Source organism: Pararge aegeria, chromosome 2, assembly GCF_905163445.1.
Source record: "Pararge aegeria chromosome 2, ilParAegt1.1, whole genome shotgun sequence".
In the NCBI taxonomy this organism is placed as follows: domain Eukaryota; kingdom Metazoa; phylum Arthropoda; class Insecta; order Lepidoptera; family Nymphalidae; genus Pararge; species Pararge aegeria.
The window spans coordinates 1,418,969-1,444,446 of record NC_053181.1 but is presented as its reverse complement, the minus strand read 5'-3'; the positions used below and the strand labels follow the sequence as shown (position 1 = coordinate 1,444,446).

The 25,478-nt window shown below is 37.2% G+C and overlaps 1 protein-coding gene across 1 annotated transcript in view; it reads right to left on the bottom strand.

Moving 5' to 3' along the window:
* Positions 1-25,478, bottom strand: part of LOC120635034 (solute carrier organic anion transporter family member 4A1) — an 88,955-nt gene that overhangs the window by 14,223 nt on the left and 49,254 nt on the right. The window contains exons 4-7 of the mRNA XM_039905943.1: positions 15,197-15,290; positions 14,306-14,510; positions 11,327-11,489; positions 817-919 (exon numbers count right to left, since the gene is read on the bottom strand). Coding sequence (XP_039761877.1) covers positions 817-919; positions 11,327-11,489; positions 14,306-14,510; positions 15,197-15,290 — 565 coding nt within the window. The remainder of the gene's footprint in view (positions 1-816; positions 920-11,326; positions 11,490-14,305; positions 14,511-15,196; positions 15,291-25,478) is intronic.

The window sequence follows — 25,478 nt, the reverse complement described above, 5'->3', positions numbered from 1 at the left end:
TTCCTCGTATCCCTTTGGTGGAAGAGATCGCTATATAGCGATAAGGCCGCCAAATTGGACCCTCACCTTATTGTTCTATTGTATATGTATCTCTATGAATTGTCTCTGTGGTGTACAATAAAAGTGTATTCTTTCATTCATTTATTTATCCATTCATTCTTGAAGTTTATGTTAATGCTCGATGTAAACGGATTATAATTGCTATTTATGCTCTTGTGCAGGTAATTATTTACATTTAAGTGAGAAGCAGCGTTAATCCCTTGTTCTTGAGCTCGGAAGTTCCCCAAGAAAAAAAAGGTACTTTAATCTATATATATAAACGAGAAAGTGTGTGGGTATGTTCCGTATAGGCTCCAAAACGGATGGACCGATTTCAATGAAACTTTCAGGGAATCTCCGGATTGACCTGGCGAGTAATCCTGTAAAGTTTGGTGACGATCGGAGCACTCCTATTTTTGAACTGTCAAACTGTCATATTTACTATGATGATATTCTATTGTTGGGTGTACATGGGTGTACATAATGATCTTCACCCGCTCGAGAAGAAAATAGAAGAGAATGAATACGGAGAGAAATAAATGATTTGATATATTATGAGACTTAAATTAAAAATTTAATGATGTAAGTTTATTGTTTAAATAAAATAAAGCAAAATCCAGCCCGGCGAAGCGGGCTGTGTACGCTAGTAAAATATATTTTTCAAACGAAAAACCCTCAAAAACATTACATTCCAATTTTGAAAAATACTTGCAAACCCGATGGTTTCAGCATGTTCTAAAACTATAAGCAAAGTAGGCTCTTGAATTGATTACTCACGTGTCTGAACTAACGGTGACAAAATCGGTGTAAATCTTGAGCATTTGTCCGCCCACTACGTAGCCCAGCGCTGGACCCACCACCGCCATCGTGTAGTAAACACCTGCAAAATAAAATAAAAGTTCTTTAAACCGATTGCGAATACAGACGGGAGTCCCGAGTTTTTTTTTTAATTTAACTACAAGTTAGCCGTTGCGCACTTGTAGCGGGCTAGCCTGTTAAGGAGTATAATAGTCACCATACTCCCTACACCGGCACCCACTTGTTCACTTGTTGTACACTTTGCACCGGATCACTAAATCGCTTAGCGGAACGTCTATGTCGGTCGGGTGGTAACTAGGCACGGCCAAAGCCTCCCACCAAACCAGAGAAAATTCAAAAATTATAAATACGTTCGACGGTATCATTTACGATATTCACAACAGCATGAATCAGTGGGAGTGGGTGTGTGTGTATGCGAGTGTGTGTGTGTGTCTTCATCATCATCGTCATCAACCCATCACCGGCCCACTACAGGGCACTCAGGATAATAAATAATAATAATATCTTTATTTTCATTTTTTATTATCAAAAAAACGTATACATTACATTAGTGTGAAGCCCTGTCTCCTGCGGTAGTTTAAACTGTGTTACAGGAGGACGAGTCCTCTTTATGTCTTATTAATTACTCCCAAGGTCTTATTAACAAACGTTTGACTGGCAAAATTTTATAAAGGAAAAAAAGAAATAAATAAATGAAAAAAAAAGAATGATATAAATTTCTGAGGCGGGTGCTTAGGTACATTTCATTTGTTTGTGGGTGTGTGCGTGTTTGTATTCGTGTGTGTGCGTGTGTGTTTGTGTGTAATTTGAAAAGGGTTTAGGCTATAGTCTACCATGCTGGCCTAAAGCGGACTGGTAGACTTCACACGCCGTTGCCATTATGGAGAACTCTCAGGCATGCAGATTTCCTCACGATGTTTTACTTAACCGTTTAAAGCAAGTGATATTATAATTCCAAGCCTTTAACCACCGCTATTACCGCTACTAGCTCAGTTCAATCTTTAAAATGTTCGAAATGTTACAGAGAATGTGACCATGTAAGTTCTACATATAAGGCGCGAAACCGCCATTACCCCGGCAGCGCCACTTCCGGCCGTGAGAGGCCTGAGAGTTCTCGCAAGGATAGCAGAGGACTAGAGGCGCGATGGAGCCCTCTTCAGATATCGAGATACGGGCATAGGTTCGTCTCCACGGACGGGCGAAACTATGCGATAATATACAATATTATTAAAAAAAAACTCCATCTACACTAGTTTATTGTGAAGTACCTACTTCTACAATACAGGCAGAGATCAAAATTCTATCCCCCGATTATATCACTTGGCAAGGGATAAACTTTACGTTTCCACCTGACAAACCACGGCAACAGCCAATAGGAGAAATTTACCCCCATTTATTATTGTTGTGTGAGAAGATAACATTTCGCCCTTTTCTCAGGGAAGAAAAATGTCTCCTGTCCATGCTAGCGGTAGATATCTTTTTGGTTGTTTGTCTTCGGCGCACGTCCGTCGCAAAATTGAACCTGGAAAGTTTTCCTGGCAGCATGGGTCCAAACAGGCTTTGAGAGACATGTTGTTAGTGTGATAGATACGAAAAGGATTCTATCCTTCAGTATATCGGCAAGTTGCAATGAACACTAATATAATGTAATAATAATTAATTCTTGGAATGAGTACTGTTCAAGGAATGGACACTAAAATTTTTACTGGATTACTTTTGGGAAAGTGGGGAGCTGTATTTGGGATTGGGTATTTGGGTTATGCGATGAGGTGGCAGACTTTCATTATATCCTATAACTTAACTAACTTAACGCTGGCTGTGCCAAGCAGGTGTAAGTAGATATTAATAATAAATATACTACGACAATACACACATATATATACATACACCTATATAGTTACCTAAGTACCCATTACACAAGCTACGCTTACTTTGGGGCTAGATGGCGTTGTGTGTATTGTCGTAATATATTTATTTACTTATTTTTTTATTCGTATACACGTGACACTAGTAAACTAATTATGTCAGTTTTCACTAAAGCTAGGAAACGCTCAAACGGGATGCCTTATGATTTGGATGATGCGTAGAGAAAATCAACAATTCATCTACTCTTGGATGATGGCTACCATCGCCATCTAAAGTTACTATATTCGGCGGTGCGTAATGTTTAGAGAACTCGTATACTGACACTTACTTAAATACTGACTACTTAAATACTTTGGGGCTCTGGCCCCTAAGTAAGCGTACCTTACCGATGGCGATGATAATAGCGTACCAATACCGATGGCACACACACATACACACACTCAAACGCTAAAACCAAAAAATACATACACTCTAACACACACATTCGAAATTAAGATTAGCCTGTTGCATGTATCCCTCTTGATCATTGTTTTTTTTTATCTTATTTTATTTTGATTCATATTTTTTGAATGTATTTAGATTTCTTGATAAATATCCATTGGACAGTGCTAAATTTTAAGTTTCGGAGGTGGTCGTGGTCACTGTTACGCAGTTTCATACTTTTACAGTGATCATCGTTTAATTCATTACCGTTTAAGTTATGTTATTGTTCACAAATAAATAAAATAAATAAATATTTATGACTATAAAAGAAATAGTCTCGCATCTAGTGTGCAGCAAGGTTTAAAGCTAACTGCGGTGGCTTTTAACTGTGAAAACACGGGCTTGTGAGTTGTGAAGGGGCTTCAAGAAATGGGATACGGTGGCCCCCGGCGGCGCAGGGCTCAACCTCCTCGGAGTGTGCGCATAGTGGAGGCACTTGAATATTTAGCGCACTCTATTGCTTGTTTGAAACATTGGGGCGCGTAGGACTACACTTGGGCTAAGTAAGTGTAAAAGAACTACATAAGCGATTTTGTTTGTCAGGGTTCTAAACCTTTTTATAGGAACAGGCCAAGTATGACTACGATTCCAAAAATGAATCATTGAATACTCTTATTGTACAACACACAGAAAATTCGAGGTAGGAAGTACAATTTGGCGGCCTTATCGCTATATCCACTAGTGAATAATAATGAATAAGTAAATAACAAATTATTACTTTTCACACCTTTTAGTACTTTTATATAATTTTTCCTTTATGCACACTAAAGACACTCACTATACATTTGATTTTAGATTTTAGTTTTTCATGTTTATTAGTTTCATAATGTTCATTATGTCTTTGATGATAATGTATTTCATGATGTCCTTCGGGGGTTAATAAGCTTGGGTTAATGTAAAAAATATCTTTCGTTTGTTTATATATTATATTCTGTGTTATTGTCCTTTTTTTATGATTATTTTGTTATTGTTTAGTCGCGAGGATTCAGTGACGACGAAGATAATGGGGCTGGATGAAAACCAGTGCTGCGCGTTTTAGTATGCAGCTATACCGAGCCAGCCTTTGTCACACATTTTTTTTTTTTTTTTAACCAATTTATGTAACATTTTACACAAATGTGTGACAATAAAGACGATTTTTCTTTCTTTTTTTTTTCTTTCCATATATCGATCTCTTCCAGGCAACCGAAGGTGTATAAGAAAATACTATAGATGCTTTGTTGATGGGACAACATACGTATATATTACTAGCTGTTGCCCGCGACTTCGTCTGCGTTTGATTTTGTTTTTAAAGTATTCAGTATCGCTAAGCCTTAAATGATTATAGTAGTATATATAAATATATAACATGTGACTGTCAATTAATTATTGATAATTTGCAATAAAATAAAAATGCGACTATAATTAAAGATCTTAGCTATCCTATCTCTTAAGTTAGACCAGACTGCTCACGGTGTGCCAATTTAATTTTAAATCGGTTAAATAGTTTAGGAGTCCATCGCGGACAAACATCGTGACAGGAGATTTATATATATTAAGATATTTATCAAATGAAAAACTGGAGGCAACTAGACACTAACTTACCGATAAAAATGTGCTACAAAGGTTTTTAACGTTTCGCTACGTAGCGAAATTGATTATAGGTAATAATTTTCATACTCCTACTGTTTCGCCTTTTATCATCCTAAACTGCATCAGTTACTTTAGTAGCATAAAAGAAAAGACGGCCGATTGACGCAGTCGGAAGTGACCCTGCTTTCTGAGTCCGAGGCTGTGGGTTCGATTCCCATAACTGGAAATATTTTATCTAATAATTATAATATACTACAATTATTTATGCATACTACTCATAAATATTCATCAGTCATCTTAGTACCCATAACACAAGCTACGGTTACTTTGGGGCTAGATAGCCCCTATAGATAGATATATAGATTTGGGGCTAGGCTGTAATATATTAATTATTATTTACTAGCTGTTGCCCGCGACTTCGTTTGCGTTTGATTTTGTTTTTTGATGTGAGATTAAATTTAGTTGTAGTTCTAAAAAAAATTAAAGTATTCATTATCGCTAAGCCTTAAATGAGGGGTTTGCTGCTGTCCGCTGAGGAGTTCTGTCGCAATCTCCAACCACAGTTTGGGCAAAATTAAACACATATTATAACCTCTAAAGCACAAAAAGAATTATTTCAATCGGTTATAATTTGTCGGAGTTATGGTGTAAAATCGTCAAACACTTTCATCCCCTCTCCCAAAAGAACCGAGCTAAATGTCGGTATAAAAAGTATCCCATATTACTTCTAACACTTCAAAGAATATGTGTACAAAGTTTCATGAGGATCGGTTAAGTAGTTTTTGCGTGAAAACGTAACAAACAAACTTACATTGACCTTTATAATATTAGTAGGGATAGGGATAGGGATAAGGATAGGGATTTACTTAAAGTTAACTAACCATTGAGGAGGGTATGCTAAAACGCGACCAAAACTTACGCATGGCGCCATTGTCGTGTCTAAAATGCGAAGCGGGCCAGTCTAGTATCGGATAAACTGCAGTTTATATCAAAGCAGCCGATTAGAATCCGTAATCTACAGACTGTATGCGACATTTGGCAAATTGCACTGATCTTAACCTTAGATTAAGATAACATTTTACATTCTTTGTATGAAATACAGTTTGTTCTTGACATTGCAACTTCGGCCTTACCTATTTCTGGTAATTCCGGTCTATGAAGCTAGAGCAATTCACACCCAAGCTTTTTTATCGTTTAATAGGATTTTTCCGCAAGCATACGTTTTATATAAACTTTGAACTTATTGAGAGACATGTCAAAGATTTCATTTGGTAATTTGTTATAAAATGATATACAATTGCCCTATTTAGTGAAATAAAAATAAAAATGATCAATAGTTTATCATCACACGCCAAGTAACGACGGCAAAATGTTGCTGCTTCAGGTTACATTATTGCAAATCTTATTTGAATTCTGTTGGTATAAAAATGGTTATAATCAGCCCAGTAGTTTCCCACCTGGTGGTGATGGTAGTCTAAGATGGTATCGCGCTAACTGGTAAATGGTAGAACCATACCACTAGTCTGCGATATCGTACCGGAACGCTAAAGCGCTTGGCGGCAGGTCTTTGTCTTTAGGGTTGTAACAAGCCACAGCCGAAGCCAAGGAAAACAAGGTAATCGCGCAAAAACATTGAACAATAAAAAAAACTTGTTTAGTTTTAGTAATCGCATATATTATGCAAATGCCCAGGTATAATGCAGTAATAACACGATTCCTATGGTAATATTCGCGCGGGCGGAACCTCCGGCGTACTTTGTGTGACGCTACATTATAGCCACTAAGCCTTCCGTGAGAAAACAATGCTCAACCGTTAGGTTTACCACCATAATACCACGTACTTACGTTAAGAGTTCTTTGCTAACTTGATAATGTATGCTTTTTAAAATTAAAAAAAAAAAATGTTTTTGTAAGTTTTCATTGCATTGATAGCCTAGTGGCTAGGACTCGAGGGGACAGATTTCGATCTCCAGCACGCTCTTTTAACGAAGCTATGTACGTTTTCAGCAGTTAAATATCTCTTGCTTTAACTGCGAAGATCGTGAGGAAGCCTGCATGCCTGAGCTGTCTATAATGTTCTTAGAGGGGAAATCCACCAATCCCCACTTGGCAAGCGTGGTGGATACGGCGTAAACCCTTCTCATTCTGGGCGGAGACCTTTGCCTTGTAGATCAGTAATCGGTTGATGACGATGATGTTAGATTTCTCCGCTCACTTGATATCACTGTTTGTTTGTACGGTTTTATTTATTCTTTGTTTTGTGTTTAAGTTATAAGTTAGCCTTTGTCTGCAATCTTGTGTTGTGGTAGATAATAAAGAAATAATACATAAACGCGATGAGGCCTTTACCACTCATGAGGATAACGCCCGCTTAATCAGCAGGGGTATTACATATCTCGCGACAGGCTTGCGACCGACGTAAATCTTGCAATCACTGCTGTCAAACGTCACTTTTGTTTATTTATTAAATGGAAAAGTGACGTTTGACAGCAGTAATTGCAAGATTTACGCCTGTCGCAAGATACGTAATAACCCTGCCGGTCGTAATTAGTCGGGTCACTTCGTATGCAATTGAACGTATACGATACACGAGAGCCAGTTGCGTGTTGCGCAGAACTACTTGTACCTATAATAATAATACTACGGCCACCAAATTTTACTTTCTTGCTCTATATTTTTTCTTTGGTGTAGGAATAATAAAAGTGTATTCATTTATTCATTACGACGGTAGCATGTGTTATGGGTACAAAGATGACTGATGAATGAATAAAATACATAAATAGCGTAGCGTAGCGTAGTGGGTGTTAATATATATAATATAAATATATAACACTGAAGAACGTTCATCACGCAAACATTTTCCACATTTTTCATATTTATTTTGATTTGTACACCACTTTAATTTCCTCTGACTTGTGTGTGTGAGTGGTTTGCAAATATGAGTAAAATACTTACTATATACTACCTATAAATAAATAAAAGCCAAATAGTTTTTGATATAGGTTTCTATACAATTTTTAGGAGCCCAACATTTCAATTTCTTTTAAATTCAATTCATTGCAACGCTCAAAGGATTTTAGCTGGACTATTCACTCTTAATGTCTGTAGGTTTCAAATAAAATCCCACCTAACGAATACCGAATATGAAGATATTATGTAATACATTATTATTTATTTCAATTTATTTAACTCTTTATTTGTAAACCACTACGAAGTTAGGAAAATAAAAGAACAATAGATTTCTATTGTTCTGTCCAAAGACAGAAGTAGAATACAAAAGGCGGCCTTATCGCTTAGTAGCGATCTCTGCCAGGCAACCTTTCGATTAGGACAAGATGAGCGAGAGCGGACAGGTTTAAAATTATTATAAACCTACATTCAAATAGCTAAATATAAATACATAAGCATAATTGCACAAATAAATAAATATAAAATAATAAACTAATATAATATACTCAATCATACATAAATTATTAATGTGATTCAGTTTAATTCTACATAATATTGTAGTTCTATTTTCAAAATGGAAGGTTGTAACGCGAGGTCATATCTAATACTTTAATAAACATTCGTGATTCACTAACGCCCGAATCGATATAATTATGTTTGGAAAGTAGAACTATCTACCTAAACCTTTTATTCGAATGATTTGTAGTTCATATAATATATAAGTATTCAATTATTTTAGCAACAGTTCTGTGTAAGTACGACTACGTGGCGCGTGGAGTGTGATTTTGCAAATCAAAATTTTGAAATTTTATATGTTACTAGCTGTTGCCCGCGACTTCGTCTACGTTTGATTTTGTTATTTGACATTATGTGGCATTAAATTTGGTTGTAGTTCTAAAAAAATTTAAAGTATTTGGTATCGCTAAGCCTTAAATGAGGGGTTTGCTGCTGTCTGCTGAGGAGTATGTCCTCTATCTCCAACCACATTCATCAGATCTACACAAAGTTTGGGCAAAATTGAATACATATTATAACCTCTATAGTACAAGAATAATTATTTAAATCAGTTATAATTTGTCGGAGTTGTGGTGTAAAATCGTCAAACACTTTCATCCCCTCTCCAAAAGAAACCGAACTTAATGTCGGGATAAAAAGTATCCTATATTACTTCTAACACTTCCAAGAATATGTGTACAAAGTTTCATGAGGATCGGTTGATAAGTTTTTGTGTAAAAGCGTAACAAACAAACTTACATTCACATTTATAATATTATAGTTAGTAGGGGACGGGGTATATTTATTTGAGCATGCGGGCTGTGTAAGTATAGGTCGGAAAGGACGGCCGATTGGCGCAGTGAAGAGCGAATCTGCTTTCTGAGTCCTAGGCCGTGAGTTCGATTCCCATAACTGGTAAATGTTTGTGTGATGAAAAGGAATGTTTTTCAGTGTCTCAGTGTTTATACGTATATTGAAAGTATTTATGCAATTATTCATAAAAAAATCTTCATCAGTCATCTTAGCACCCGTAACACACGCTACGCTTACTTTGGGGCTAGATGGCGATGTGTATGCTTTCGTAGTATATTGATTTTTTATTATTATAGGTAAAAGTGCGCATTACGTAACTGGCTCTCATGTATCGCATACGTTCAATTGCATACGAAATGACTACTTACGACCCGATTTAGCGGGCGTAATCCTTTACTACCCCGTGAGTGGTAAAGGCCTCATCGCGTAAACGCTAATATCGCAGGCGAGTGGTTTCTTATGTTAGCGCAGAAACACTCTCCTCGCGACCTAATAGTGTTATTAAAGGCTAATGCGTTCATATAATAACGCTCGTTAAACATTATGTTTTACGTTGTACTTAAGTGCGGGAAGTTTAAGTTAGAATAAACATAAAATGGAAACTCTACAACTCCTGCGTCCTTCCTAGATTACGGCTGCCAGACATTTTATTTATTAAGCAAAAACACACCACGAGAAGAAATTAAAGTTGCCCAATTCATTTCTCCCCGGGGCTACAAAAAGAATTCAACAAGAACAATAAAAAATAACAAAACTAATAAAACATAAATAGCTGTATAGAATTAAAAATAAAAAAAAAACAATAAAAGTAACCAAAAATTCAAAAATAGTAAAAAACAAAACATTCCAACATATAATTATTATCGAAGATCACCCAATCTCTAATAACATTGTAATTTGTATTGGGAGCTGAAGCGGCGGGGTGTAAAATATGTCCAACTCTGTCGAATTACCATAAGTTCAGTAGTTTGTAGGTCATTGCGCAAGCGCAGCGCACGAGTCAGTGGGGGGTGCGTGGTCCATTTAGTTCTGAAGCATGGTAAAGCAAACAAATGACGACGACGCGCACTGGCATAGCCATCCGGTACATGAAAACCTATCGACCCTAACATAAAGGAGTCACTTGTTTTGCCCTTTGCCCATATCCTACACAAGCGCTCACTCAAAAACTGGAGGTATGCCAAACATCCCACATATTGGGTCGTATAATAAACCTACTGGGTCGTAATAAAATTAATGAAAGCTCGTGTGGGAAAAATGTACACAACACTAAATGTGCGTCGATGAATTCGCGGTAAACAGCTAGTTTTGTAATAAAAATAGTAACTCAGCTCTTTGACACGTTAAAAGTTTAATACTTATGTCCGCTTTCGCTAACGACGAATAAGCAAATACATAAGTAAGTAACGCCTAATCAAAGAAGATCCCTAGGCATACATTTAACTTACAGGAATCGATTTTCATAAGTCAACTTTTATAACCTAATTTGCCTATGATTTTGTGTTTGTAATATCATATTTTTTCATTTTTCAATTGTCATTTTACGTGACCCCTAATCATTACGCAACGGTGTCATAGCTTTAGATGGCCCTAACGTCGTTTGTCATCATTTAAGAGTTGGTGAAACGTTTATTTTTTCTACGCATCACCCAAATCATGAAAAGAAATATTCTATTCCTTGCTTCCTATTTAAGCGTTTCCTAGGTTTAGCGAAAAGATGCGTTATTGTGTTATATTCACATACCTTGTGCCTAATTAACGCTGATGCGAATAATAAGTGTATGATAAAAATACACTGCCGATTGTTTCTTGAATAATTGAACAGATAAATTACTAGATAAAACGTGTGTTACTTCTATTGAAACGTGTTTGCATAATTTTCTTATGTTTTATTATTTTATAAATGGCGGTACAAGCTAGCTCTTGACTGGTCATGCTAACCTGTTTTGGTTATGACAGTTGTATTGAACAGATACCCCTAATCGTTTTCTACACGGCATCGTACCGGAACGCAAAATTTTGTGGCACGTCTTAGTTGGTAGGATGGTAACTAGCTACATCTGAAGTCTACCAGAGAAGACTCGGTGAAAATTCAGAACACATGTGTTTTGTTTGTAGGAAACAATCGACGTTCTAAACCTATGGTAAGTGAAAAATCATGCTGAAATGGTGGACTTCTCCGGACGAACTCTGTCCCAAAAAGCCTACTACCAATATTTCCTTATAACTCCTTACGGGGACTGAGCCCGTGGACAACCCTCGATTCGGTATCCAGCTATTTTAAACTCACCCAAGTAAACAGAGGACATCTTCTTGGACACGTTCTCGTCTATGAATGTGACGCCCAGAGTGAATAGGGGCGTGGCTCCTGCGCCATGTAGAAGCTGCGCCAACACGAAGATGCCCACCGCCCACGCGCCGCCCTCGGAAGCCGTGCCGCCGAGCATGCTGGACTAGGGCAGAAATATGAACAATCAATAACATCATCATCATTGTGAAACGAAATAGCTAGGCTTGTTTATTTTGCGTACTTTTATAGTGTTATGTCCTACGGAATCTTGTTATGTAAAGCTGCTGATATCGAAACTATACTTAATACTTATATTGCAGAAAAGAGCTGTACGATCAAAAGAAGAATTAAACAATTAAAAAAAAACTAAATTCAATAATCAATTATTTCAAGTAGGATTAGTCTAAAAGCAACCTTGGAACGTCAAGTAAATCTGTTTGTCCAACAAGAATCCGGCCAGAAATACAGCAGTTGCTCTTTTCCAACATTAAAAATTTGAGTGTTTGTGTTTGAGTGTGCGTGAGTGTGTCTGTTCGTGTAGACACACACACACACACAGACAGACGTCTGTGGCATCGTATGTGTCGGTCGATTTGATATGTCTATCAAATGTGAGGGCTTGACTAGTAGAATACAATACACTATGAGACTAAAATATAATTTTTATTAATACATAACTATAACCTAAAATAAACTATTTAAAAACTAAATAAAATCTAAAACGTCCTCGAAACCACCGCAGCGAGGCACAGTTCCTAAGATGCTGGCAGCATTGCCCCTCTGGATGGCCAAACTAATTCGTTGGCCAAGGTAACTGCCCGCTCTAGGATCACCGGTAGACTCGATAACCCTTTTCGATAATTCTTTGAAAAGGGCTCTTGCCAAAGTCTCTACTCCAAAAGGCACAAAAATGAAGCTGCTATCCAGGTTTTCATATTTACGCCTCTTGGCCTGCTCGGCACTGGAAGCAGCCGCACCTACCATTGACGAAGTGGCCTGGATGTGTGATGCAGCTAGGGTATCAACACAAGTTGCATCCCACAGAAGTGACCTTCCAAGCCTCCAAGGTATGAGCGTCATACCAACAGGTCTCTTGCCATCGCTCCGCGCCAAACCAATAGGTTCTAATACAGCTGGTACGTGAGCGGTAGCTAGAGAACGTCGGATGATGTCGTTGATGGTGCTATGGCGAGAGAAGCGACCAGCGCTTCTTGAACAGGAGAAATACACAATGACAAATTTCAAATTCAAGATGGCCGCCACCGCAAAATTGTGATTTAAACATTTTTTACACCTCCCTCAATATAGACTCTATATTAAATTAAAGTTCTTGACTAGCAGAATACTATGACAATTTTTAAATCAAAGATGGCCGATACTACGAAATGGTGAAGTGCATTTTATTTAAATTTCCCAACTACAATATGGGTATCAATTATCAGTGTCGGGTGTTTTTTAATTCATAATTAAGTTATTTGTTAAATGTTTATAGGTTAGTCAAGCAGGTAGCTTAGTCAAGTGACTGTGTGAATCGTTCAGGTTGATCAGTCTAAAATAGGGCTCGCAAGGACAGGTTATGTCTGGCTATTGTCGACCCCGTCAATGCAATGATCTCATTCAAGGCTCGCTGCAAACCTTTTGTGTGCGAATTGAATCGTTCCATTGCGCTTGCGTCGATTGTCAAGCTCTTTGTGCCTGCATAAAAAGTGGGCAGATCGTCTGGGAATTTGTCAGTTATTTTTTTAACCTCTTTTTTAATTGAGGAAATTCAATGAAAATACCCACGTACACAGACTTAAGAACATGCAGAACCCTCATTTAGCCATTATTGCATGCAGTGCGTTGTGTCCAATGGAAACGGAAAAACAGTGGAAACGCCCCAGGCAAGTCTCACTTCAGACCCGCGGAATTTTAATATTTGTTAATTTTATTGAAACTTCTGAAACACTACGTAAGTTGTATAAAGTAAACGTACTGATTGTTAAAAATTAAGTTTAAAATTATAAATTTTGTTCAAACTTCCGTAAAAATATGTTTAATTTAACTTGTAACTTTCAAAGAGATGTTTAACGATTTTCATATTTTTAAATCCTCAGTAGCTCAATTTTGACTTCCGGTAATTATGATAAAATATTGTGATTAATCAAAGTAAATACTCTTTTAAAATTTCATTTTGGTTTCTTAAAAGAGAGGGAATCAGTCTTCATTGGGCTGCTAAGCTAGTTGGTAGTGCTGTGGTGTAAGAAGAAATTAATAAATATATCTGCAGCCGAATAAGTGTTATTAATAAGTAGAAGTGTTTCATAAATATAGAGGCAAGGTAGTTTATATAATGATATACATTTTTAATATAAAAATATATATTCGTTTCCAAGGTCCAATTTCGAGAAAGAGGAACCGCCGAATAAAACTCGGATGGGCAGCGTTCGGGAAATTTCGTGACATCTTCTCGTCCAAAATCCCCCAGTGCCTGAAGACTAAAGTCTTCGAGCAGTGCGTGTTGCCAGTGATGACTTACAGATCAGAGACATGGTCGCTAACTATGGGCCTCATAAGAAGGCTCAGAGTCACTCAGCGGGCGATGGAGAGAGCTATGTTAGAAGTATCTCTACGTGATCAAATCAGAAATGAGGAGATCCGTAGAAGAATTAGAGTTACAGACATAGCTCAGTGAGTCGCGAAGCTAAAGTGGCAATGGGCGGGGCACATAGCTCGGAGAACCGATGGACGTTGGGGTCTTAAGGTGTTGGAATGGCAACCCCGCACCGGTAAACGCAGCGTAGGTCGGCCCCCAACGAAGTGGACAGATGACATCAGGCGAGTAGCTGGGAGCCATTGGAGGCAAGCTGCCCAGGACCGTGCATTGTGGAACTCCCTACAAAAGACCTATGTCCAGCAGTGGACGTCAATTGGTTGAGATGATGATAATGATGATATTTTTTCGTAAAGCAAGCCATTCATAGGACAAGTTATACATACCACTGTACCATTCCCAATGCAAAGGTCGTCGGGCTCCTCCCCAGCTATTTTGTAAGGGGGCACCAGGAAGTGGGGTAGTGCGAAGAGCAGGGAGCCGGTGCCCATGACCAGCACCCCCCAACCCAACCAGCGGGGCTTGGACGAGTTGGTTCTACCCCCGAGGTAGGTCACTGGAGCCAGGCATAAGAATGAGGCCATGTCGTATCTGTTAAAATAAAAAGGTTAGGATGGAATAAATGGATAAAAAAACTGGTCAAAAGCGAGCTCAACTCAGTATATAATATATATATATTTATATGTGTATGGTATTTATTTATATATTATTTCCAATTATTTGGGTTCCATAGAAGTGTCATACTTGGCAGAGGCAAGAAATAGTTGGTCTGCTATTAGTCCCAGTATTTTGCCGATTTCTTTTTCTTCAGAGACAGTGGGACGACATTATTTGCAACAAAACTTTTGACACACTTTTAGACCAAATGCCATTTAAAAGAGACCGTGCTCGTCTTCTCGCTCTCTCTGCTAAGGAGTCCGGCTACTGTTTGTATTTATTTCTATATTATTTGTATTTGTATTAGCTATTTATGTATTATTGTTATATATAGTAGATGTAGTTTATGTTATGACATATTTTTAAAATTTCACTATCCCTTTTCCATAATCATTTTCTTCTTTCATTAAGGGTTGTCTGAAGGAGATCGCTTAAAGCGATAAGACCGCCTTTCCGTATTTATATTCTTCTTGTATTTATGTTTTTAATTTATATTATCTTTATCTTAACTGAGTGCAATAAAGAAGTCGTGTCTACGACAACCGTGGTGTAAGAGCAAGAAAAAGATTTTCTGTCATAATAATTAGCTAAGACTGTCAGGACCTGTTTTACGAACTCACCCTCCTGCGATGACCCCTGTTTGCATCGAGCGAAGGCCGAACCTCTTCTCTATTGTGGTGATCACCACATTCACGAACCCGTTCACCACCATACCTGAGGGCAAAAGAGAGTAGCATTTTAATACACAAGTTTCAGCATGCGAAATACTCCGCGTCTGTTTTTTAAAATTTAAAATTCCGCAGAAACTGTACGTCTTCGTTGGATTTCCAGGTCGAAAAAAGGGTATTTTTGTAAACAACCGAATGTATACTAGGTGTTTTTCTGGGATAAGAATTTATATCCATTCCTGATGCAATGGTTTAAGATCTTTATTTTCTCAAAAGAATTACAAGAATTCGGTAAATAGAGGAAACATTAAACTTAAAACTATAACATGTGAGCGTACAATATAGATGTGACATATAAATCTATAAACTATATCTATATTCTATATATTTACTAGAAATGCAGCTAAAAAGAAAATGTTCGTATAAGCGGGTAGTTACACAAATATTACCGAGCATAAACATAAGACTAAAACAAAGATCATCGTTTACTGGAAACGACTTAGTGACATAGTATTTATCAAGTAGATTTTTTTTCTTAAAGCAGATTTGGCTTCTTTTATATCATAAGGTAGTTTATTATGCGATGCAAGCTACTCAAAACTAGGTATACTATATTTGCCAGAAATAAAAAGCTTTGCATTAGGACGTTATATCATTATTTGCATAACCTAACAAACAGACACACTTTAGTATTTAAATATGGTATGGATGAATTACGTAATTCTTTGAAAATAATATAGAATAAATTATTATAAGAAAACTTTTTGTTATAAGCTAAAGTTTTGTTTTACTTTTTAAAGTGTTCTGAAGCCAAACATTTTACATTTTTACTTTTAATCACCTGTGTCTTTTCTCTCATAAGTACTTTATTTATTTATCTATGTATATTCAATACTTTATAGGTACATTATTATTTTTCAGCTACAACAATAAATAGTGGAAATATATCGGAACTTTGCAGACTGTTTAGTTTTTAAAAATTCCTATTACCTACTCTTTTGTGAGTACATTTTTACTGGAAATAAATGATTCCTGAATTTCCTGCCCTGATTGACATATTCGTACCATGAAACAGCTCTCCAACCGAGCGATTGTTGGAGGTTGTTAAACAAATCAATTCCGATGACGAATCGGAGGCTTCGACGCGAACAAAAATATCCGGAGCTATTAATATTTCACGTGCACGGACAGACCGACAGAATGCTCGGAAATAGACTGGCATCACGTCAGTTTTTATTATTTTACACTCCTGTTTCGAAACGATTATTTTTTTATGAATTTTTCCCGAGTTTCATTACATTTAATTTTGAATAAACTTTGGGGATACACAAAACTGATCAATTCGAATATTTTTTTTATATCTCACAGGTACCTCCCTATTTTTTATTATTGTGGGGTGATGACTTTCATAACATTATTTTTAAGTTAACGAATGTATCATTAATTCATTAACGTAAAAATAAAGCATGGCTGATCTTAAAATAAGCCCCCAGCAAAAGTCGTGATACTCTTGTAAGATATCATAATTATTATGTAAATATATAATGATTTATAGGTATACATTAATTTAAACAAATATATTAATGTATACTTATGAGGAAAGTGATTGTATGCTCATTACCTACAAAGTGTACCTATTCCAAATTTGCTAGATTGTCTGTGTTTTGTAAGTAGGTCTAGGATTTAAGTGGGAGTGAAATGTTGATCTTTGTTCACGGTAGTACCTACATTCGACCACTTTGGTATTTCTTTTACTTTCATACCAAATTCTCGATAGTTTAACGCTCTTTTTTTGTTTTTTTTTCTGTATGTCAATACAAACAAACGCAACCTTTCATGAACACACTTTAAGGATCGCAAAGTAAAAGTGTCTTAATGAAAGGTTTTGTTTGTATTGACATATAACAACAAACAAAAAGAGTGTCACAACTTTTGCTATGGGCTTCTTTTATGTAACAAGTTCATCATGATTTAGGGCTTGATAGAGCTTAGACCTGAATATCCTTTGCTGTGACGCGCAGCGATTGTTGTCGGGAAAACTTTTCATCGACCTTTTCGCTGCCATTTCCACTATTTCTTTGCTAGTGAGGACGAGCTTAGGAACTCGCGATGTAGTCGATTTCTAGCGGTCTGGTATGTAGTTGTAGAGTTCTACACCATGGATGTTAACATTCGGTCAGTTTAAAAAAAAAATTCTAAATTCATTTATTTCAAGTAGGCCTACTATAAGCACTTTTGAAACGTCAAGTCTGTTTGTGTGAAGTGACTCTACCACCGGTTCGGAAGGCAGATTCTACCGAGAAGAAGCCGGCAAGAAACTCAGCAGTTGCTCTTTTCCATTATCAACAATTTACATTTTACATTTTAAAATTCATTTTTCTATCTTGTGAGAGATGAAAGCGGAACCGGATGCTTCCAAGCAACCTTGTTATTATGTTGTAGCTACTGTTTTTACATCTTGTAGAATAAAGACGCTGGCAGACCTTCTAGTTGCCTTAGACACATATACATATAATTTGAGAGCTTATGATAGGTATTGTGATTTCCTTTATAGAGAAACCTAACGATTTAACCCTAAAATTAGAAACTTTCCTTTTTTCACAAACGAAGGACGTCGAGATGTATATATATAACAACTAAAACCACGAGACAGCGGTGGATTATCTCGTGGTTTTAGTGGACTCTAACCTAACCTTAAAATGAAGACCAATAATTAGAGACCTTACCCGGAAGATGAATCTGGGAAGTCCTTGATAGCACCCGAACATGTTAATCACGAAGCCCACTAAACAGTTGTTGACTTAAAGTCCGAACATATTATAATGATACCTCTACTTTGTGCTTTGTGGAAGTAATTATGAGAGGGCGTCAGAAACAGTCACCTGAAATTACTGATACGAAATCTTGACGTCAGTTAGTTGAAAAGTGTTCACATTGGTTTTCACCATTTTCTTAAACACAGCACGCAATGAACTCATTAAAAGGTTATCAAGTTCAAGGATCAAGGATCATTGTATTGCCGATTATTATTAACGAATAATTACATAAATACACATTATATAACTTAAAAATAATAGGTATTATCTACAAGGAAATACTTTATATCTATAATTACTTATATAAATTAAACTACCTAAACTTTTTGAAGAAGAAACGGAAGAAGTGGTTTTTCAACGTAAATTGAAAAAATGGTTAACACTAAATGGCCTCCAACTTAAAGATTATTACCACAAGTGGTAATAACAGAGACCGATGGTTTAACTTACTATCTGAGGTACAGGGGTTGATAATACACTAACTACCTAAGTTCTTATCCCGGATAAGAACCCAGGACCTCGTGACCCGTTGTTGAACTTGCTGCTAGACCAAGGAGGTCTGGTGGATAGTAAGAATGAGTAGGCATTACCTAGTACCGAGGCTATCTAGGGGAAGTACTTACGCCTAGCACCATTGCCAGTGGCGTGCACAGGATTTTTGACCTGGGTATGCATAAGGAAGGAATGTTAAGAGGTATGTTAAGAGTTATACAAAAAATTTAGGATAGGCAGTGCTTTTGTGCTTATATAAAGTGCACGCCACTGACCATAGCTGTGTTCCGATCTGAAAGCTATGGTTGCCAGTGTAATTACAGGCACATGAAGTTCAACATCGATGCTTCACGTTGTTTGATGTGTTCCTTGCATGTCCTGCGAAGTTTTGGTCTGACTATAAGCGATGGTTTTTCAGTTACCATCATAGCTATAAGGCCAACTATTTCCTTGTTCCGGCAATTAAAAAAATAAATATATATAAATATACTACGACAATACAAACATCGCCATCTAGCCCCAAAGTAAGCGTAGCTTGTGTTATGGGTACTAAGATGACTGATGAATACTTTATGAATAATATACATAAATACTTATAATATACAAATAAACACCAATAAAAAAATTCATGTTCATCACAAAAACATTTCCATTCGTGGGAATCGAACCCACGGCCTTGGCCTCAGAAAGCAGGGTCGCTGCCAACTGCGCCAATCGGCCGTCTAAACGGAACGTCTAATTACTATGAAATAAAAACGACTGATAATCTGTATGAGTAGATATAAATAAATACACATTTCCGCATAAATACATACGAAGGTAAGAAACAATCCGGCAATAGTGACACTCGCACAGATTCTTCCGGGGTGGACGTGCCGATGCATAATTCTAATAAAAATACGTGCCAGTAAGTATAAACAAAACCTATTTGGGTTAAGAGAGGCTTCGACTATGAGATACAGATTGTATGTGCTTGCATTAATTTTTTTGTTTTATTATTCTAACTTAGCTAAGACAGATAATTCTGTTTACATTATATATAATAATAAACATTCTATGACAATGCACACACAATATACTCATCGCCATCTCGCCCGAAAGTAAGCGTAGCTTGTGTTATTGGATGACGAATGAATATTTTCATGAAAAATATACATAAATACTTATAATATAACACCCAGACACTAAATAACATTCATGCTTATCACTCAAACATTTTCCAGTCGTGGGAATCTAACCCGCGGCCTTGGACTCAGACAACAGGGTCGCTGCCCACTGCGCCAATCTGCCGTCAATTTTTACAAATTTTAATTTTAAACGAATTACATCGTACATACAACATAAAACGTTTTTTGGACAGGTGAGACTTTCTTAATGCGGATAAAGATGTCATCCGAGGTCATAAGACCTTCATCAAATCTTCATTTATACATAAGACTAGCGACTTTGTCCGCGTTTTTTTTTTTGAAAGCATCCCGTAGTAACAGTCTATTTGGGAGATTTGTGGCATTCAATTGATGTAAAAATGTAAGAAATTCGTGACATCCATATATTGATAAAGTTGTGAAAGAATTTTTTTTGGTGGCGGCCATCTTGGATTTGAAGGGTGCCATAGTGTATAGTATTGTACTAGCAAAGCCCTATAGTATTGTGATACCCATATTAAGGTAGTTTTGTAAAAATATGTAATCCGCCATTTTGTGGCAGCGGCCATCTTGGACCAATTTTCATCAAGCATAGAACACTACCGACTAATTCACCTTTCAAACAAAAAAGAAACCAAATCAAAATCGGCTCATTCGGCCACAGATAGTCACACCCCACAAACAGACACGTCAAACCTAACGTTTGAAATGCATATGCAAGATTCGATATTGTAAATACCATGACAAATTAAATAAAAGAAAGCAAGTTGCATACTTGTGCACATTTATTTTATCGACAAAACCGGCTTGCAATTTCTCGCGAGCACTCGTAATGTTCAAACAATGGTGGATGGTACCCTCGCAGATCTGCTGCTGAGCCGCGCTGAACGCCGTAGTCAACTTATGCCCAGTCACGTACCGCCGAAAACGCTTACGTGTGGAGCACACCGAGATCAAAGTTTTATTATTTTCCTTAGACAATACTTACTTACTGACTAGTAAGTAAGTATTTTTCAGCACCTTTCGATAAGGCATTTAGTTTGTAATATAGTGTAAAATTAGTTTTAATGTCATTAGTTTTCATCAGTTTACTTAAGTGTGGAAGCTAAATAAAGTTTACTATTATTATTTATTATAATCAACGTATTACCGGTCCACTACACGGCACGGGTTTCCTCTCAGAATAAGAAAAGGCTAGTCAAACTCTTCAGAGATTTTTTAACTATCTGGAAGATATTACACAAGTGTGTGCGCAAACTCAGACCGTTTAACGTGCGCTTCAATTCAAGAGGTGAATTACCGCCACTATCCAAACTCCGGGCTGGTACTAAGAATTTCTTATGGAACTGGCCCGATCCGAGAATCAAATCACGGACCTCGTGGTCTGCAGGACATGCTAACCACTAGACCAACGAGGCAGTATTTCATTCAACTAGGTACAATTTGCGGGTTCGATTCCCACTACTGGAAAATGTTTGTGTGATGAGCGTGAATATTTTTAAGTGTCTGGGTGTTTATATGTATATTCTAAGTATATATGTATATTACTTATAAAAATATTCATCAGTCATCTTAGTTCCTATAACACAAGCTAAGCTTACATTGGGGCTAGTTGGCGATGTGTTTATTGTCGTAGTATATTTATTTTTTATTTATTTATTTAATTTGTTCGTTGAAAAATATTTTTGACAGGTTTATCAACTGTCGTCAATTTTATTCCTTTTCAGGGGAAAAAGTCGGGGGATATAACTTTTGTGCCTATGCCATGCAGCAGACAAAAGCTTTTAAGTGGGGATAACCAATCTCTCGGTGTACCGTCAACTTTGGGATCAATTTCCAAAGATTTGCAAAATGACCGAGGCGTTTTACTAAACGTGCGAAAAGCGGTATGGTAAATTGGCTATTTATATTGTACAATACAAACTTTACGCTAGTCATCGTTATTTTGGTTTTGTGTTGTTGTATCGAGCTAATGGCGCGAGGCAATTGTTCTCAACTAATTAATCAAATCCATTGTCTGAGAAAATTATATAATTATATTTTTAATTTTTTTTATCTCCACGATACCATTTTGACGAAAATATAAAGCGTACCTTTATTAGCATTATTTTTTAACGACAAGGCTGCTTGGAAGCAGGCTCCGTTCTCATCTCAACAAAGAAAATTTTAAAGATTAAAATGTAAACTGTAAAATGATGTTGAAATAGGGCAAACTACTGAGAATCTTGCCGGTTCTTCTCGGTGGAATATGCCTTCCGAACCGGTGCTAGAGTCACTACAAACAGACTGACTTGACGTTTCGAAAGTGCTTATAAACTGGGCCTACTTGAAATAAATGAATTTTTTATGTTTTAAAATTGGATTCGACAAAGACCATAACATAATTTCAGGCGGACACGAAAATTCATCTGCCGTGGAAAAAGGTACTCAACAGCATCACGTGATGGGATCACGTTTCGCCGAAAACTAACAAGAACGAAACACTTGCACTGTGTGATGAACAGTGCATGCATTTTAGATTAAACTTAGCTTCATGCATATCATATTGTGCGAAACTATCCCAAAACTCTCGTTCTCTCAGCTTGCGTGGAGTAAACAAAACGTCAAATAATGAATTTAACAGGCAAAATTTAGCAAATTTTTGTTATATAATTGCAATTTTCTTATGGATCTCTAATTAAAAAGAAAAAGAATATATAGCCTATTTTATTTCGTTATATTACTTTACCAGTAAAAGGCTAAAACCTTCTACTGGTAAAAGTGGTTGAAATAGGTGCAGTAGTTTCACAAAGTCTTATGTTTGCTTATTATATATATTTTTTTATATATTTTATTGATTCTTATATATGTATGTTATATTATATAGTAAAGTTTTTTATATTTATTTATTATTAACATATAATGTCTATTTACTTCGATTTCTAGTTTGCACTGTCACATTTTCAATTATTTTCACCAAGGGTTGTCTGGAAGAGATTGCTTATGCAATAATACCGCCTTTGGACACAGCTGAATCTATATTTTAACCAGGCTATTCAGTTTTAATATACTAAGTAGGTATTTCGATGCACTGACATGATATTATCGGCTTACTGAGGGACTGCACAATAATACAGCACAGGACAATGGGATGAACATCGTCCATTTTGATATTGAGTTTTAAGCCGCGTATCGGACGGGCATATCAATATCTAACTACGTAATTCAATATCGCTGAAAGGATTTCAGTTTTGCGCGTAGATATTCATACTTCCATACTTATATAATAAATGCGAAAGTGCGTTTGTTTGTCCGTCAATAACGCAGCAACGTAGTAACGGATTGAGGTGGATTTTTGCATAGAGATAGTTAGTTTATGGGCCGGTTTACTTTTAATCCCGGAAAATTGCACAGTTTCTGTGGGAAGATACGCTTACGCTTCCGTTTTGTCCCGACAAACAAACAGTTGAGTAGTTAAGGGGAAGGAGAGTTACAAAAGCTACTTTTGGTCCTGGAAAAATGCACAGTTTCTGTGGAAAGATACGCTTATGCTACCGTTTTGTCCTGATAAACAAACAGTTGAGTAGTTAAGAGGACGGAGAGTAACATTAGCTACTTTTGGTCCTGGAAAAACATCTAATTCCCATAAGAGACATTTAAAAATCATGAAAAATCGTCCTTCATTCACGCTCTAACAACGTAACCAAACGACTTTATTTTGGCGTAGAAATAGTTGAAAGGACGCAGAATGCAGGAGTCACAAGCGTCCTGAAATAATGCACTGTTCTGAATTCATGATCAGTGTCCTATTCCTCCTGGCAAAGTTTTTCAAATTACCACGCGAGCCAAGTCGCGAGTAAAAGCTAGTACCTCCATAAATGGAGCCACTTTAGTATACTATTAAATCCCACTAATGGACACTTAAAAAGAAGCTGTAATAGCGTATTGGTCTGAGCTTCGACCTTTCTTTGGGTGTAGCCGAGTTCCGAGTTCGATACCTCTATCTCTAACTTTGCGAAAATGTTTTAATTATATAATTTAAGAAATTATACAATTAGTTCGATATATCCTCCTCTAACTTTGCGGAGTTACGTGCGTTTTTAATTTTTCACTTGCTTTAACGGTGAAGGAAAACATCGTGAGGGGACCTGCATGTCTGAGAGTTCCGCGGTTGGTCAGTTTTATAGACTACGGCGTACACCCTCCTCTTTCTCGGAGGACTAGCGGTTCCGGTAATGGATTGGTCATGATGATGATGACGACACGGCCTTCTCTCTCGAAGCGTTTTAGTACATAATGCCGCTCCAATGCGGGTTGGTAGGCTTGAAATATTAATAAATCAACGTGATAATAAACAGGGCCGATGTATTAGCGTGCTCTCTGAGTCATGGAGGTGAAAATCGTTAATATCTTTACTCTGGAGTCGTACTCCAATAAATGCCCTACCTGGCGTAGCAGTGAGGGCTGTGGTTATAAGTGGGAGGACACGGGTTCGATCACCGGCAGTGGCAGTTTTGAAATTTATAATTACTGAATTTTCTGGTGAGAGCCTTTGGCCGTGGCCGGTTACCACCCGACACCAGCTGGTGCCGCTAAGCGATTTAGTGTTCCGTCGCGATGTCACGTATAGAAATCGATTAGGGGTATGAGTGCAATACGTACTCCCGAACAGACCGCATCATCTCTTACCTCAGGTGAGATTGCAGTCAAGGGCTAATCTGTAGCGGAATAAAAAACCTGAATATTCACTTAGCTCACAACGTAGAAACTTGAACAAGACAAAAATTATGTATGAGCAGTCTGTTTTCCTAAAAAACAAACAAATAAAGTCATAAATTCTTTTCACTGAAACGCAATACGTAGTAGCCAGCACCCGTCCAGAATCGGGCATTATTAAAACGTATGGCCGTAAATCCGCCGGCCCTTCCGGAAAAACCTTCGATAGTTTTCCACGATATCCGTATATCGGAAACTAACACCGTACATTAATTCGGGTGCCGGAGTGGACTTTGTTTCCTAACTCTTATTAATGGACCCATCGTGGATAATAATTGTGGGATTTTTCCACTGCGAAGTTGATTGTGAAAATGGAGTGTGTTGCGTGAGAGAAAAAAAATAAATTATGAGAATGTACTAACATTCTCCACTTGACCACGATCTCTCTTGAAAATAACTTCTACTTAGCAAGGTACCAAAGATAATTTTGTTTTTTTTTTAGATTAATTTTGACGGACAATGCATGAACACAATGGCCTTTGAACATAGAAACACTTCGCAGCATATGCAACGGACGTTAGGACGCCCCTAAGTAATTAGGACAACAACTTTTAAAGTTATTGTCGCTCATCTTTAGCAAGATCGCGTTCGATCCAGCACGTACCTCTAACTTTCCTATGTTATGTGCGTTTAAGCAATCAAAATATCACTTGCTTCAACGGTAAAGGAAACCTGCATGCCTGAGAGTTCTCCGTAAAGTTCTCAAAAGCGTGTGAAGTCCCACGCTTCGCACTGGGCTGGCGTGGTGGACTCCGGCCCAAACTCTTCTCCCGAGTAGAGTCCCGTTCTTACTAGTGAGCTGGTAATGAGATAATAATGCTGCACTAACCAGGTTACTCTTCTAATAATTTTAAATGAAAATGAGAGATGGTGATAGTAAAAAAGAACACCCAATTGGTTGTGGGCTTCTTCTTAGAACAGGGCGCGTTTGGAACCCTCGTAGCTTTAGTTTTAAGTTTACGAATATGGTTATCGTCATCATCAACAAAATATTATGATGATGCCAAAGAAAACGCAGCACGCAGG